Raw genomic sequence first — 16,834 nt, 5'->3', positions numbered from 1 at the left:
GTGTGTGCTCAGGTGCTGAGTTCAATGGAACAGAACCTGTTACTTAGGATGGGGAGCAAAGGAAAGAATTCCACACTGCATCCATGTTTTATGGCCCTCATTTAAACCACTGGAGATGGTCCCTCTGAATTTAACATGCATTGATTTGATGATGTGCTCCTCTGAAGATATGAAATAAACAACAAATAAATGACCCCAATGTTTCTCCCACTGTTGCTGAACTAATTCCCCAAGATACCTGCACTTCCAAAGCCTGTGCATGAAATCCCCTTGTTCCAGCCCCAAGTCCACTCACATACTGCCTGCCATGGGACAGGTATCTTTTCAATATGGATGCCTTCATTTTCTGCCCAGGAAACGCCATTCCAAACTTCCCATTCCAAAAATAATAGCAGTGTTCAGTCACATTTTATGAAAGCATCTTAGAATTTATATAAATAAAACTAGTGTACATTTCAACGAATATATAAAATGCTGGTGTTTTTCTTTTGCTGCAAAGATCAAAGAGCCGATTAAAATTAAAATTTCATGAACTTTAAATTATGCATTTAGTCATAAAAAATATTAAAACAAAAAAAAATTAAAGCAGCAGGTGTACCTTATATAGTAAGATAAAGTTTAATATATTTTATTAGCTTAAGGGACACAGAATAACTATCTAATCAGAACTTCAGGCATGCATTTACATAAATATATTAAATTAAAAAAAGCAATTATACACTTAAACATCCTTTTGTCTAAAAAAACATTAAATCCACAGATTAACAATAAATCCAACTCTATGTATTTATCACTTCCAGATACAACTGTTCCATTTCTCAGATATTACACAAATACATTTGTTAGAATTTATATGCATTATACATATATTATATATTACATAATAGTGTGTATACATACATGGTGTTCAATAATATAATAATAATTTGTAGTTTTTATAGCACTTTTCATTTGAACAGCTCAAAGCGCTTTACAAGGATTGATTTCACTAATTTTTGGATGGGAAGTGGAGGCACAAAGATGCAATTATTTCAGGTTATATAGAATTTGTGACAGACAGCAACTGAATTCTGTTGTTGGGAACTTCAGTCCTGCTGTCTCCCTAAAAGGAAATGCACATATAGCATATGGAGTCTGTGTAGATAGACTTGCAGAGACTTGTCTCAAACTAAGAAAGCACTTAATTATATTAATAATGTTAAGCACATGACTTCAGTGAGGCTCATATGCTTAAAATTACTTGTGTGCTCCCAGCTAGATCGGTGCCTGTATATGCTTAGTAGTATAATTCAGTTTACAGAAGATGTTTAAACCTAGTTTGAGTGATATTTTCTAAGCTATTTTCCCACATTTCAAATGTACATACAATACCTGACAGCTACTATGCAATAAAACTAGTGGAACAGGGGATTGCCACTACAGTAATGTTCTCAAGTGACAGAAGTTTGTTATTTCCTTTTCTGCTTGGCTCCCATTACAATCTAATTGTTCTCAAAGGGGAATTGAAGTTTTAATTCTGCAGTATATTTTGTGGGGGATGGCTAATAGCATTTCTGGATAATTCACAGGGTAGGGTTACTGCTTCTGGTACTAATGGAGACTGCTACAAGCTACATCTGGTGACCTAATACCAGGTGGTTTCTGGTCTCAGTATGTCTTGATATGAATTAAGTTCATTCTGCACACCAGTTCTGACTGCCTAGAACATTTTCTTTTACAGCTCCTCCTAGGAACATTCAGAAAATGGGGTTGTTTGTTACTGCCTTGTGATGCAAAACACCCTTTTGTCCTACTGTAAAATGTATCCTACATAAAAAAAGTACAAAAAACCTGTCTCCAAACCAGCCAACTCTCTCTGCCTTCTTTCCAAGAATACTGTGAGCACAGCCATTGTGTATATTCACATGGTTTAGCTGATGCTGCTTTTCTGAAATTTCCTGGGAATGTAAGCAGTTTTTCACTTAAAATATTTTTTCCTTTTTTACTTCATCACAAAACAAAAATAAATAGGAAAATCTCATAGACCATAGAAGAACCTTTACTATATGATACACTGGACCCTCTTGATAATACGTAACAGATGGAAAGTTGTTTTTAGAAAGAAATCTCTTCTCCAGTAATGCAGCTTGCTGTCTGTGCAAGAATGTCTGACAATTTTGTTTTTGGAAGCCTGTGTGCAGTGGACAATAGGTAAAGACACACATTATTTGCATATAAGCCAGAATATTAAATGTTTGTTAATGCCTGTATAGACATAGAATGATCACTAGACGATACTTTTTCAGTACTGAGAGCTCAGGGAAGCAGGTGAGTCACTCGGCTTTCACATCAGCTGATTGCTGGACATTTAAAAAGTATCAAGAAATCAGGAAGAAGACAGATTTTGTGTAAATTCTGGCAATACCTATAAGGAAACCCAAGAGGATTGGAAGGCTCTGTAGGGCTTTCTGCAGGGCTGAGTCTGTACTCATTCCACAAGACATTGGTGTAATGCTGCAGATGCAGACACGGAGAGGTCATGTGTGCACTGATGTCTGAAGTTAAGATCTTCTGCCAGCTAAGTGGATATCTTTTAAGGACTTAATCCTATAACTAATGAAGTCAATAGGAGATTATCAGTTGACATCAATGGGCTTGGAGTCAAGCCCTCAAAGATTAAAGTAATCCTGTACTAAGCTTTCAGGTGGCTTCTGCTGTTTCACACCTATATGCCAAAAACTACATGCCTTATTTCACTGAAATACTCTGTTGTTGACAACAAACTTTACAGCAAAACAGTCATTTTTTTTTCAATGTGTCTGAAACATTTTGCCCTGAAACTACTTAGGGAAATATTTATTTATCAGGACACCTTTTAAGTTGGACAGAAGATTAAAATGGTATAATTCCTAATTAAAATGATACACAAATAATCTAAAAGATAGTAAATTAAAATGCATGAATGTCTTTTAAGAATTTACATGATTAAGGAGAAATTAGCAGAACAGGCTGTCCTTGGACATTTTTTCCACTTAGAACTAATCTTATAAATGCCTATTTCCTGGATGCAATTAGAATTACATGTATGAATACTCATTTTCGCCATAGTGCAACTTTACACCTGTGGAATGACTTGTTCATATTATTAGCATCTATATTTTTCATAATTTTACAGGAAAAGGTCCTTGTTTCTCAACCCAAATTAGAGAAAACGTGTACTGAAAAGCTGCATTTCATCATGCTAGGGATGTCATTCTGGTTTTCAGCTAAGGCATCTGTTCACTGGATTGCAATGGGTAACTTTGTGATAAGCACTAAGTGACTGAAGTGATTTCTGCTTTTCTCCAGCTTCAGTCTGTCTGTGCCTGAGCTGTGTGAGGCTGGTGTTCCTGAACTGTAAATACCCAGCTAAGACACAATACTAGAAGTCACTGTAAAATAATAAAATTCTGTGGAATGTCCAACAGATAAAAGCCTCAGCTGCTGGGAAGATTTTGATGCACACATCTGTCAGGCACACATCTGTCAGGCACTTTCAAAAATAATTAGCACCTGCAGCAACCAGGGATTGTTGATATTTGCTGTGGGTCTAGAAAAGAAGGAGCTGCAAAACCAAATGTGGACAAGTGAGTGAAAGAAGGAGGTACACAGAGGTGTCATGTCAGTGATACAGAATTTATATTCTTATTTATAGCCAACTTACACTTTGTTTGCATGAAATAGATTAACGTGTGAGGATTTAAAGGTAAAAAGGGTAAAAGGGTTTGGATCTGTGTCCCTGTCTGTTAACAGAAGAAATTTATTCCCAGAGGGGGAGGCTTTGAGTTAGTATTTCTTACTGGGCACAGTAGAAAAATGAGTTTACTGTTTTTCTGAAATGGAGTGAAACGATTTGGAGCTGATTTTGCATAACATCTTTTTGTCTCCCTACTTATCTATGGAGTAAAGATGTTTCTCCTTATATTCCAGTTATATGCCTTCTTTCTGATCAGCAGAATTTAAAAAGAGAAAGATGAGTTTTCTGTCCCAAAATAATAAAGCAGGGGTTTAACACTAGCAGGCATCAGGGAGAGTCATGTTTCTTGCAACAGGTATGTTTGTTCTCCTGCTGTTCTAGCAGCAGAAAGGCTGAAAGAATGCTTGAAATGTACAATGTGTTGGGAACAGAGAGGCAGTATCTCCGAATAAAGGAAGAAATGAATGGAATAAAAGATTAGGAGAGAGAGACACAGAGGCAGAGACAACTTGAACACATACATAAAATCCCTTCTGGAGGCCCTTATCTAATTGCCTCATTTATCTAGTTTCATTTATAAGCTCAGTTTTATTCTGGGACACTCTTGGAGGTTGTGTGAGAATGGCTGCAGAATGACCTAACTGGCAACAGGCTTTCTACAGACACTTTTTTTTTTTTTTGTATGCCAATTCTCAGGGCAATTACTGCAGTTGCCCTTTTTATATCAGCATCTTGGGTGGCTAGGCCTGGGGTTTGCTCACTCTTTTTAATAGTATAATTTCTTTTGATAAATAAGCAGCTAGGATTTTTTGTGTCTTTTTTTTTTTCTTCTTTTTTTTTTTTTTTTTTTATGAGAATACTTCTTTTCCACTGGGACTTCCTATGAATATGTGGGCTTAATGCAGATGCCTGCTTTCACACAATATAAAAGATGATATAAAAATGAATCAAAACAATTTCACAGACTATCTCCCCTCTCCCTCTAACCTTCACTTAGATTATTTCTTAATTTTGACGTTTGTATGGAATGACTCAGAGCAGATTTTTTTTTTTTAATAAAACAAAGTGAAGAATTTTGCTTAAATTTTGCTTAATTTTGAAAGTGATTTTCTGAGTGCAGCACAGTCAATGTGAGTTTTTGCTGTTGATTTGAATGAGGCCTGGATTTAATTCTTAGCTCTTACTGGAGTTTTATTTTCAGATTTCACTAGTAAACTAAATTGTTTTATTGTTATGATCAAAACTTCATTGTTTTCTCTTCTATGCATGACTGTGGCATATATATATATGATTGTGAATCTTCAATTTAGGTGCCATTTGTTGTATTTTTTAAGGCACTAAGCAGTGAGAAAAGAACTATAACATGTTCCCAGCTGGTTGTTGAAAATAACGTATCAGAGTGGAGTTAAAGTTGGGTTTATTTTTAAATATATTTCATTGAAGAAAGTGTTAAAGATGTTATCTCTGTCAGATATTTAAATGTTGCTAAAATATTTCAGTGACTTTCTTGCCTTGCTGGTTATGAGGAGTGTAATAAAACCGTGCTATGTGACAGATTTAGACAGCTGGCTCATTCATGAGAAGTTCACATTTTTGTCACCCACGTTGAATAAGGAAAGATTAGATGCTAAGGTCAATTTACAAAAATGGTTGTCAGGACATTTTTTAATTGTAAAACTTTTTGTGATGGAATTCAGGGAAAAGACTAAAGGCAGAAAGCAGCGGAGACAAAGAGCTGCTATTAACCTACAGATGCTACCACAGGGTTCATTTTAAGATTGGTCACACTGCCTAGCCAATGAAGTGTTCGTGTGACTATAAGGGACCACCCTTTTCTGGGGTGAGAGGGCAATTTGGTCTTCATGCTCATTTAATCCCAAGATGTCTTTCAATGGACTGTCAGTTGAATCTACATTGTGCAAAATTATGCATGCACTTTTTAATGCAGACCATTGTTCTCTGAGCACTTAACCAAGATCTCTCAACCCATTTCCATTTGGCATGAGGTCACTCGAAACCCAGGCAAACATATATGGAAGGCAAATGTAATTGTCTGTTCCTTGGAGCTGGAATGTGTGAGACACAGAAATGCAAGTATTGGTTATGCTGTAATTTCACATTTGATACTCACTACATGAACGCTGACAAATTTCTGTCAGGGAAAATTTGCAGCATGTTGCTGCCCTGGAGAGACGATTGTACTACTGGAGAGTTAACATGGTGAAAGTCTTTTAGATCTGTTTGGCTGCAGTGTTGTCAATCTTTGATGCATGAGCAGCTGCTTCTAAGGACCACAGGATGTGCACACTGGGGCTGCTCTGCTTGCTTTTCTTAGGCAAGATTTTGCAGAAGCTGCAGTAGGTAGTTTGCAGGTAGTGCAAAGGAAACCTGATAGTTGGTAAATAGTGAACAAAGAAACTGCCAGTAGAGCTGGAGATGAGGGCACCAGTTCTGCAGGTACATCTAATTAATTAATACCTTAGAAAACCTGACTGTAGCACATACACCACCACATTTGTCGATACATTTACAAAGACTTGGTTTTCTGCTGGCTTTCCAAGGAACATTTAGCATTCATTTGGCAAGAGCTGCTGTAGGTTTTGCACAAGTGGCACCGTACACAGGCAGCACACGCTTGAGTGAGCTCTCAGCCCGGGATGCCCTGCCCAGTGTGGCATCGGCAGAGTCTGCCCCTGCACCACCTCTTACACTGTCCTGCTACAGTGAAAACCACGTTAGGGACACTTTTAACACATGCTGTAATTTTATTATGGTTGGTGGGCGTTTGCTTTTGTTCTCACCTGGTGTAAATGAACACAAGTTGACACAAGGGTACATTTCTAGATTAGATCCACAACACATTGAAGTATGTGTGTGTATGTGTTTGCTCTCTCTTTCCCAGTCTTTCCAATTAAGCTGGTGAAAAATGTAACTCTAGTATTTTACAGGACATGGTAAAGCTGTCTCATCTAGGTGATGTCTATATTATAAAAATAAAATAATATAAATATGTAACATGAACCCAGTGCCCATCGTTAAATAAAATATATGATAAAAAGCAGACCTTCTAGGATGACTGGTTTTGAAATATGCGAATATAATTTAATTATTAAACACTTGAAACAATCTTGATATTAAGCTGCGATAACCAGATTTTTGCATCTATGCTAGATAAAGAAATAACATTCTGTAATAGAGTTACATTGATGAAAGTGAAGGTTACAGTCTTACAATGAATTGCCTAGATAGGAATGCATTAAGCAGTTCTGAAATATTGTCTCATGATGGAGTTCAGTTTACCTTAGAAACTGTTACAACTGGATTTTATTAAGTCCAGCAGTTTATACAGCGATGTTTGGAAACTGCTTTCTCACTGCTAGAATCAGATAGGTACAGGAACGAGATTTCTGGGATGTCAAAGAATCCATTAAGACATCAGGAAAGTCCTTTGACGAAAATGTGTTTTACAGTGGAATTGCTTCGTAAACTATTTCTCATGAAGAAATAAATATTAAAAAAAGATTCCACTCTCTGCAAAACCGTATCTGTGATAGCGGCTGCGTGTGTATGTGTGCACATATTGGATATTGGGACGTCTGTGGAGACGTGCAGGAATATTTACACACATACAAGGGATTTTTCTTTACATTGGTGGATATTACACTTAAATTAATAAAGTAAATCAAATCACCGGTGTTTGTTGCAGGATAACAGTCTTTCAAAAATGACAGGATTCAAAACAAATGCCCGTTGAAAGTGGAGTTTCCAAATAGTCCCAGAAACTATACAATGTAGCTGGTTAGATCCAGCAAATAGGATGTCATGTCTAGGATCTGATCAAGAATACCTGCCCTTGTCACTCTTCGGATGTTTCTATCCACTTGTTCACACTGGAGGCCGAGATAGCCTTTTTTACATAAGCATTTATTGGGCCTTACACACACACCTCCATGTCGACAGGCTGGGTCACATTTTGCTGTGGGTGAAAAAAAAAAAAAAAAAGCGATTTTCTAATTTGTTTAGAACATCACAAAGAGAAAAAAAAGGTACAGTTGATTTAGAGCTTTTCTAACCTTGTCGTGATAAAGCATATAAATTAAAAACAACACAGAAAGGATGAAATATTAGGAGTGTTGAAAGCATATTTTTTAAAGTTTTAGAATATTAGGGAGAGGAAGTAATTTTTTATATCTGTGAGGATGTCACAGGGAAAGACTGATAAATAACAGATTTTTTTGGAATGTCCAATTCCCATATTCAGGTTTCATTTAGGAATCTCAGGCAAACCTCTTTGTATGCTTAGAGTTCTGCACTGCACATGTGCCTTAGCAAAGCAGACTACACCTAAGCAGTGCACCAAATGCACTCCTTTGGCTCTTGAATCACTTAATGCTAGGACCAAAATTGAATTCCCACTGGAGAAAAAAGAGCCAAGGTAGTTTTTCAACTATTTTTATCAGTTATGTAAGTTTCAAAGTTTTCCCCTCTTTTTAGCAGATGCCTGATGATTTATCTATAGAGTTCTAGGCTAATCAGCTTGCTTCAGTTTTTCAAATACAGCTCCGATTTTAAATTGCAGCCAATGTTAGCAAAATTAATAATCAATAACTTTAGTTGTGGAAGTATTTTCTTCTGGGGTAATCACAGGACTGTGATATAAATAATGTATATAATATATCTTTCTTTTTCTGCAGATGTTATGCTGCTTAATGTTATCTATTGCAATGAACTTTAATATGGATTTATGGATATTTGTAATACACTATAGAAATGCAGGTTTTCTTGGTTTTATCCAAGAGTTTCTTAACTACATGAAAATGAAACTCATACCTCGTAAGGTAAATTTTCTTATTTAAACTATAATAGTAACTTGAGGTTCAACTTAGAACATCCCTATTAATTGTTGTGTCGGATGCAGGGAAGGAAGATCCTTAGTCTACATATTTTCTGTGGCTTTCTTGCTCATTTTGTCCATCAAATCATCTATCATAAAGCTGTGATTTTTAAAACAAAATAGGTTATTTAAGACCCATTTATGTTCATGCTGGAGGCATTTTTTACTTTTAAGTTGCACTTGGACAAAGGCTGTAGAATGGGCCTCATTCTCTAAATGCAGGATGGCTCTGACAAGTAAGGACAATTAAAGTTGGGATATTTGGCCAGATTACCTCATCCATTTCTCTAACCTGCCTTTATTGCTGGTTTAAGATGGCCAGCTCATGAATCTTTGCCAATAAGATACTTTATTACTGATTAATTAATTTCATTTCATTCCAAAGTCACTCCGCTCATCACTAAAAACCTGGAGATTGCTGAAATTTACACTCCAGAAAGGACTTCATAGCTGACCCTGCTTCACCAGGGCCCTCCTAGGTACCCTTCCAACCTGAATTTTCCATGATCCATCGTGGGATCCTTGTTTTCCCTTAGTCCTTCCTATTTCTTTGAATTTTACTGCCACAATATTAACATCTCTTTGTGTAGGCATCTGGTCAAACTTGCTGACCAAATTATGCCCAGTCAGAGGACTCTGCTGATGCTGAGGAATAAAACTTTTGTAATATCATCTCCTGGTACCGAGGCTGGCTCTGGAACATCTGCACTGGCCAAAATGACACAGCTCAGACAGAACCACAGCCTCTGAGACAGTGATGGCACAGCTCTGGCACTCCAGGCTCATTTATGTCACCCCTTGGCTGGCACACCCCTTGTCTTAGTTTGACCTTCTCCAAGTGACTTTTAAAAGCTAAGGCAACTAGATAGGACTTGATGGAATCTTTGTAATAATGGATCACAATAACATTGATTATTAGCTGTTTTGTGATATATTGTACATAGAATTCTCTTTAACAAACTGGAGCCAATTCATTTGGTAGGATCAAAAGCAAGAATGTACCAGAACTAAAAAATCTGCATTAAATTAGTGAAGTGCAAAAGATGCAATGGAGACCTGCAGTTCTGATTTACCATCTCTCTTTGATACTAACTGTGATAATACTGCAAGTGGAAGGTGAATGTCCAAACACAGACTGCATCTCCTTCCATTTGAAAATCTTTGTGGGAAAAGAAAGAATACTGTTGTCATGTTTATGCTATCAATTGCATTCTACACTGGATCACAATGCATTAGATGTTTTAGCAGTTGCATTCATCTAAAGACTTACTGTTTTCCTGCAGCTCATGGAATCAGTATTTTCTAATGTTGCCTTAGAACTGAAGGCCAGTATATTGGTCAACATATACTGGAAATTTCTCCGAGCAAATAATTAAAAGCTAATTATGACATGTCACTGCTTTTTTCACTTGTTGCTATGAATCTGTATACAAACCTGTTCTGCAGAACTCTCCTTCCCAGCCTTGATTACAGCAGCATTTTCCTGTGGGAGTGCAGTGCCCGTTCCGACAATGCCTTGAGCATTCAGATGTCAGTATCTGTGCAGGCTGAGCTGTTCTTTTGCATTCTTCAGGGACTAAAGGCCTGAATGAAACCACACAAAGCAAAGAGTTAAAAGTTGGGATCAAGAAGAAAAGTTCTGTTTTTTTTTTTTTTTATTAAAGGCTTGATTCTCTGCTGTAGTACTATCAGTGGAAGAAATCACAAGATTTCTTTTTCCTCGGAAGAAGCAGTAAGATCAGAGATGAAATGTTACAGTACAGAAAGATACAGGGCAATTTGCTATTATTTCATGTAACTGCCTTCAGAGATCTTCCACAAGATTAAGCAATAGTCCTTGAGAATTCTTGAAGCATGAACTTGCCAAAACCAGCTTGCTGAAGGTTTATCTTCATAAAGCTGCCAGCTTATCGCAGGCAGCATCTGATGGTGTTTTTTTGCATTTCTAGCTGATCTAGACTTCCCTTAAGAAAGGGAGAAGAATAACCTGAACAAGCTTTATATCACGCATTATGACATGTAATCATTTTGCAGAAGTATTTCCTCTGTCTACAAATTCTGTTTTAAACTGCTGGCTTTTAATTTCCATATTTCCATGGAATGATATTTGGATTGTGCATTCTGGATGCTTATGTAAGCATCTGAACATCAGAAAATACTTTTTCACCCTGAGAGTGACCAAGCACTAGCACAGATTGCCCGGAGAGTTGTGGAGTCTCCATCATTGGAGATCCTTGGAAGTTGTCTGGACATGGTCCTGGGAAATTGGCAGTGGAAGTCTCTGTTTGAGCAGGGGGGTTGGATCAGGTGCCTTACAGAGGTGCCTTCCAAACTCAGCCATTCACCATCATGTGATTCTGTGCAATGTATGCACAAAGGAAATTCCAGTTCAGATGACTTAAAATATTTCTGACCCTGGATGTTTTGGTTAGGATGATAGGATCATCCAAAGGCTACAGGTTCCCAGTAGAGGTACCATGTTTCATCTCTGCTGTAGGTTTGATTGCACAGGTACAGGTTTGGAAAAGAATGTCAGGATCTCCCAAGTGATCTAATCAAGTAATTGAATAGGAGCATAATGGAAAATTAAGTTAATTAGAGACAAATACAAAATTACTCATTCCCAAGGAAATCGTCTTAACTACTGCCATACATACTAAGCTTGAAATGAGCAGGAAAAAGATTTTAATAGTTTTGTGGAGAGCTTAAAGAAACTTTGTCCAGCTGGAATCCAAACAAACCAAAACAAAATTCTATTAGATAGAGTAGAATAGAATAGAATAGAATAGAATAGAATAGAATAGAATAGAATAGAATAGAATAGAATAGAACATAACATTGTTCATTATACTGACATCAGTATTAACACCCCAATTTTATGCAAATAAATGGAATAGCAGCTTGTGCACTGATTACTCTGTCCCATATTAAATTCCTAGACTGATACTCCTGTACAGAGGAAAGGATAGTTTTTGGGGTCTGAGAAAGAATGGGTATGATGGAGATGCAGAAAATGGTGACAGAAGAAAAAGAAGAGAAAAATTTGGCATTCCTGTTTATCTCCCTTTCAACATCAGAAGAAACATCAAGGGAAAAAATTAAGCTAAAGAAAATACAATAAACTAGCTGAACTTGTAGCTACTAATATATCAAAGGTATCTGAAGCTCATGTTCTACTAGGATTTTAAATAGGTATTTCTGTGCACAATGGGGCCATTCAAAGTAGTATTACATAGGGCAAAAAATAATTTTTTAAAAAATAAGCATTCATACCTAAGTCCCTCACTAGCTGTCTGGGCTTACTTTTCCCCCTCCCATTTTGACATGCATCTTGTTAATGGTCCACTACAGGGCTTCTTGCATTTTTCCTTAAAACAGTAATACAGTACAGGCCCACTGGTTTGTTTCAGCATAGCACTTTCTCAGTCTTAATTACTACCATGATTATTTAAACATCCACACACAAGAACTGATTCCCCAAGATGTTAAGGACAGAAAGAATGTGTAGATGCTTCTTTAGCATAGCACCAAGTCCTGATTTCCAAAGTCCTGATTTCCAATCTGAGAATCAGATTGAAGGTCCTGTATTATTTAAGGGCTTTGAAACATGTTTTGACACCTTTGGTGTAGCATATTTGAAACCCTTTCAGTTTTACTGTTTACATATTTCCACAGCTGTCTTTTAAATAGAATGCATTATTTTTTTGACCTGTAAAGAATTCCAGTTCTGTATTACATATGATCTGGTTAAGAAAGTTTCTACGCTTAAAAATTATAAGCAATATTCACATGCAATGCTGTTTTGGAAATGGTTCTCGAAAATAATATGATTTTCAGTGGAGACTTGTTCAGATTTAAAGTAAAAAGATCTGTCTTCTAATTCCTACATCTGGAAAAAAAATCTACATTTGAAATTGTTTCTGTATAGCAAACTACATAGGATGCAACATTCTTTATCTGTCACTATTTAAAGCTCATTTATTTCAAGTTACTTTAAATGGGAGGTTTCTCTTTCCCTTGCTCAAACACAAGTACAGTACAGTGTTTAGCAGGAAGCATAACCTCAGGCTCCTGGAGCATCTCTTGGAAAAGAGCTCCAGTGGCGTATCTTTAGCAAAGAATGACCTTATAAGTCACAAAGGTATTTTATTTGGGAAGATAATGATTTATTTTATTAATAGACATGAAGTATTTGTCTATGATAGTGCTATAATATATGGTTCTTTTTGTATGCAATTAGGAAGGTAGAAGTCACACTTTTTTGTTTCCAGCTGAGCATGGCCGATCACTTTTTTATGATTTAAAGTTTTCTACTGCTCTCGGTACTTGTGAATATAACCTTGCCTTTTATTCTACCATCAATCAAGAACTTGCACTCATCAGCCTTGGATAATATTTATTAATGGTGGGGCGGAGTAGAAACAAAGATGGAAAAAATTCTGGTTGGCAGGGTGCCTTAGGAGAAGAGGAATACAAATGCAGCTGCAGCGGAATCGTCGCATGTGAGAATCGCTGGTTTTCCTTAGCTGTGCTCTGGGAAAAGCCACACTTCTTTCTCAGGGACCAACAACGTATGGAGAGAAAGCCTCTGCCCCACAGTGCTCACTTTGCATTCCTAGGGCTTGGAAGGGGTGGAAATGTTCGGGCTCAGCACAAGTTGAAGTGAATCTCACAAAGATAACCTAAGTCCTGAAGCTGACTGTTGGGACTCTCCCGCACTGAGACAGGACCATGGTTTTGTTTATATAACCAGTGCTTCACTGTGTCTCCTGACGTGGAAAATGGAGGGAAATAGATGGAGCCACACTCTGGGCTGGAGAGAATTTTTTTCCTTGTATCCCTCAATCTATAAAACTCTAAAGGGTACAGCTTGATTACTCTTACAGTAAGCACTATTTGGTCCGCAGAAAGTCAGCCAAAAATGTAGCTGATAATGACTATTTATATGGTCTGTACAATTCTAGTTATCTTAAAGAGCTGTTCATATATACAGTAGAGTACAGTATATCTTGCTTGTTAAAACAGGCTTTCATGAAACTGTATAACAACTCTAAATGTATGGAACATGGAGGAAAAGTTGTACTGGGGGCTGGGGCCTTGCTGGATCCTTTCGCTGATGTGTGCAGTGAGCTGGGAATTCTTGACTGTGCAATGTGTAAAATAATTTTTGCTGCCTTACTATACCTAGTAGAAGAAAGCAGCCTCTACTGTTTAGAGGCATACAAAAGTCCAACATGCTTTAATAGATTAAAACTCATCCTGGCATGGCTCAGGGCTTCATGCTTTCTTTAGTGCATCTCTTTGCAGCTCCACTAAACACATAGAAGGATTTAATTACTGTATGTGCTATCTATAACTCAGATGTGCATAAATCAATACAAATGGAGGGCCCAACTCAGCAGTAAAACAATGGTACTAAACAGAAAACAATTCCTCCACCAGGCTTTTGACACAATATCAAAAATTACTACTTCCTTACTAAAGTGAGGGGAAAAAAAGCCAGACAAAATTCCTGGATGTTCAGATTCAAACAAGAAACACTGCTGTAGAAATCATGATACAAAATATATGGAACGTTATGCTTCAATTACCTGCACATAAGATTTAGGTATTAGAATGATACTTAAGTATATCACCAACATTTATGCAATAGTTGTTGAGGTTTTTTCCTTTATAAGGGAAAATGTCAAGAAAAAATAATTTTGTTTCACTCCTTGTCATAACCTAAATTTACTACTTGTCATAGAATAAATATAGCATCTCTTCAGGTACAGCTTCTAAAATTAAAAAGTATACCTTTAGTCCTGGGAGAGATGCCAAAAGCTCGTTACTTGTCTCCAGATTTACTACATGGGAATAATGTGGAAAAAACTCATGGCTTTTAAGATTTAAACTCAGCAGCATATCAAATTTATTCTTATATGGTATACTTGTTCATGACCTCTAGTCTTAAGAAATTCTGTCATGTTTGAAAACTAGTCCCTAGTGAAGTCTGTATCAATGTTAATAGCTAAGAGGTCAATGCAACTGCTAAACAGTTTGTATTACTGTCAGGGTGGTCATGAAAACAACACCTGCTGCATGAGCACTTGGCAGCTGGGTCAACAGGCACTGTGGGAATTTATCAATTTAGGGGGCCACTTGCATAACACTTTGACTGATGAATTGGGAACGACTGGCTTACTAGGCTAAAGCTGCTCTATTATGTGTGACTTTCTTTAGGATGGCAGAGGCTTCCTGCAGGCTCCAGAAAATAAGCAAAAGATAAACGGTGCTGTTTTTTCCTTATAAAGCGATAAAAAGTGAGAACTCCTTCATAGCCAATGCTAGAAAGACGTTAAAAAAAGGGGAAAAAATATGAAACCAAAACAAAAACTTTACAGTCAGTGAGCTGTGATGTGATTGAAAAAAATCCTTAGGTTTTTCCATCGTGGTTACAAAGGAGTTTTTGTGAAGTACTTCTGTAAAGTGAAACTCTCTAGACTGGTACTCGCAAAAAGCTCTAATTTCTCTTTAGTGTCTCTTGTGGGAATAGTAACTGCATGTGGGTAGGTAAATGAGATAAGAATTTAGCATGCTCCAGCTAAACTAAACATAATTAGACATTAATTCTGGCTTTCCATTCCCTCAAATGACTTAAGGGATAGTAACTTTCTGAAGAGAAAGAAATCATATGGCCCACCTGGGTTGGTGAGGGCATTCACCAACAAAATTGGCTCCTTCTACAGAGAGTGTCCAGGAGGAGCTTTGGAGTTTATCTATAACCCATCAGAACTGAGTATCGTGATGCAGATGACTCTAAAACTGTGTGTTTCCATTTCCACAGGAATTAAAGTCTCAAACAGAGCTTCACTTTAATAAATGCTTTTCTTCTTTCGTACCACCAAACACTCCTGACTCATATTAAAAAATCAAATCACTAATGGTTTTCTAAAGAGCCTGAACAGTGTCAAAATGAGGCATGACCTAGGTATTGTCCCTTCATGTCTGAAATCAGTCTGTTTGGAAATGCTCTCCCGCAGCGGAAATCCCGGAAGGTGATGATGGAAAGGATGATAAGTGGAATTACATACTCTGGAGGGGCATGAAAGAGGAGTGAGATGGTTTGAATCAAGTTCAAGTTTCAATCCAACGGGAAGCAGCTATTCCGGCTGTTGATATGAAACACATTGAAATCCACATCTAGAAGGTGTTACAAGGAGAGGAAGAGGAAATCTTCTTCTGTGTGCAGGAACACGTACTCAGGCTCTGCCCTCTTTCATAAAAATCACCTGCTGGTTTCACTGAGCCATCCTGGTCAAAACAATTACTCACTCCGTTTGGAACCACTGCATGGATGGTGGCAAACTCTTAAAGCTTCACACTTAAAACTTCACAGCACACCTTTTAAAAGGAAAGCCTTTGCATTGTCTGTCATTTCCAGACTCTTCTCTGGATATCTTTCCTTTTATCTGTAATTTCCTTAGAATTTAAAATGATCGTTTTACAAGTACTCTAAAAGAAGACTTTCAAAGCCTCTTTATGGCTGTTCTTCCACCTTTCAAAGTTTATTTTCTTACTTCTTGGTCTAGTAATAATGTTTAAATTATAGACTGCATGGACCTATCAACAGATCTTACTTATTTAAATATTAATTTTCACAGTTGATTTTCTCCTCTCATCATGTTAGAAAAAATGATTATTTTTTCTTTTCTAATGGGTTTGTCTCCTATTTTCTCTGTTATTGACTAACTGGAATTTTTTTACCTCATTACATTTTCTACATCACTGTTTACTTAGTTGTTTTTTCTTTTCAACTCATCAATACTTTTGTGATTGGTATTAGTATGTATTTATAGAAGCAGAAAACATGACAGAAAAGTTATGAAACAGAAAGTAGAAAACTAGAAAATAAAAACGTTTTGGGTTTTGGCCACAAAAACAATTTATAAAATGCTAGTATTTGCATTGACCTTCAGGATATCCCACTGACTCTATCTTCTAGCTGAGAAGAACATAAGTCTTTCTCTCTATATTTTCTCACTAGTTCCAATCCCTGGAAAGTAGTGGTAATGAGTTTTTTTGATAATCTTGACAAACAATGGATATATTTTTCAGAGATGGTTTTAACTTAAGAACTTCTCTTAACTGCCAGTTTAACTAATGTGCCCCGTGTTGGTTTTATGTGCTTGTAATTTTTAATGTTTCCCATATCTTCTCCATCCTCAAAGCTAAATATGCTATTG

General features: G+C 36.9%; 1 protein-coding gene across 1 annotated transcript in view; it reads right to left on the bottom strand.

The window, feature by feature from the left end:
• Positions 1-599: 599 nt before the first annotated feature.
• The window catches only part of HHIP (hedgehog interacting protein), a 74,626-nt gene continuing 58,391 nt past the window's right edge, over positions 600-16,834 (bottom strand). Inside the window, exons 12-13 of the mRNA XM_014880580.2 lie at positions 10,045-10,193; positions 600-7,691 (exon numbers count right to left, since the gene is read on the bottom strand). Of these exons, the coding sequence (XP_014736066.1) occupies positions 7,498-7,691; positions 10,045-10,193 (343 nt within the window). The 3' untranslated portion in view covers positions 600-7,497. The remainder of the gene's footprint in view (positions 7,692-10,044; positions 10,194-16,834) is intronic.

The sequence above is a fragment of the Sturnus vulgaris genome, chromosome 4 (genome assembly GCF_052056855.1).
Source record: "Sturnus vulgaris isolate bStuVul1 chromosome 4, bStuVul1.hap1, whole genome shotgun sequence".
In the NCBI taxonomy this organism is placed as follows: Eukaryota; Metazoa; Chordata; class Aves; order Passeriformes; family Sturnidae; genus Sturnus; species Sturnus vulgaris.
The sequence above is the reverse complement of the archived record's forward strand: the minus strand, read 5'-3'. Positions and strand labels throughout refer to the sequence as shown.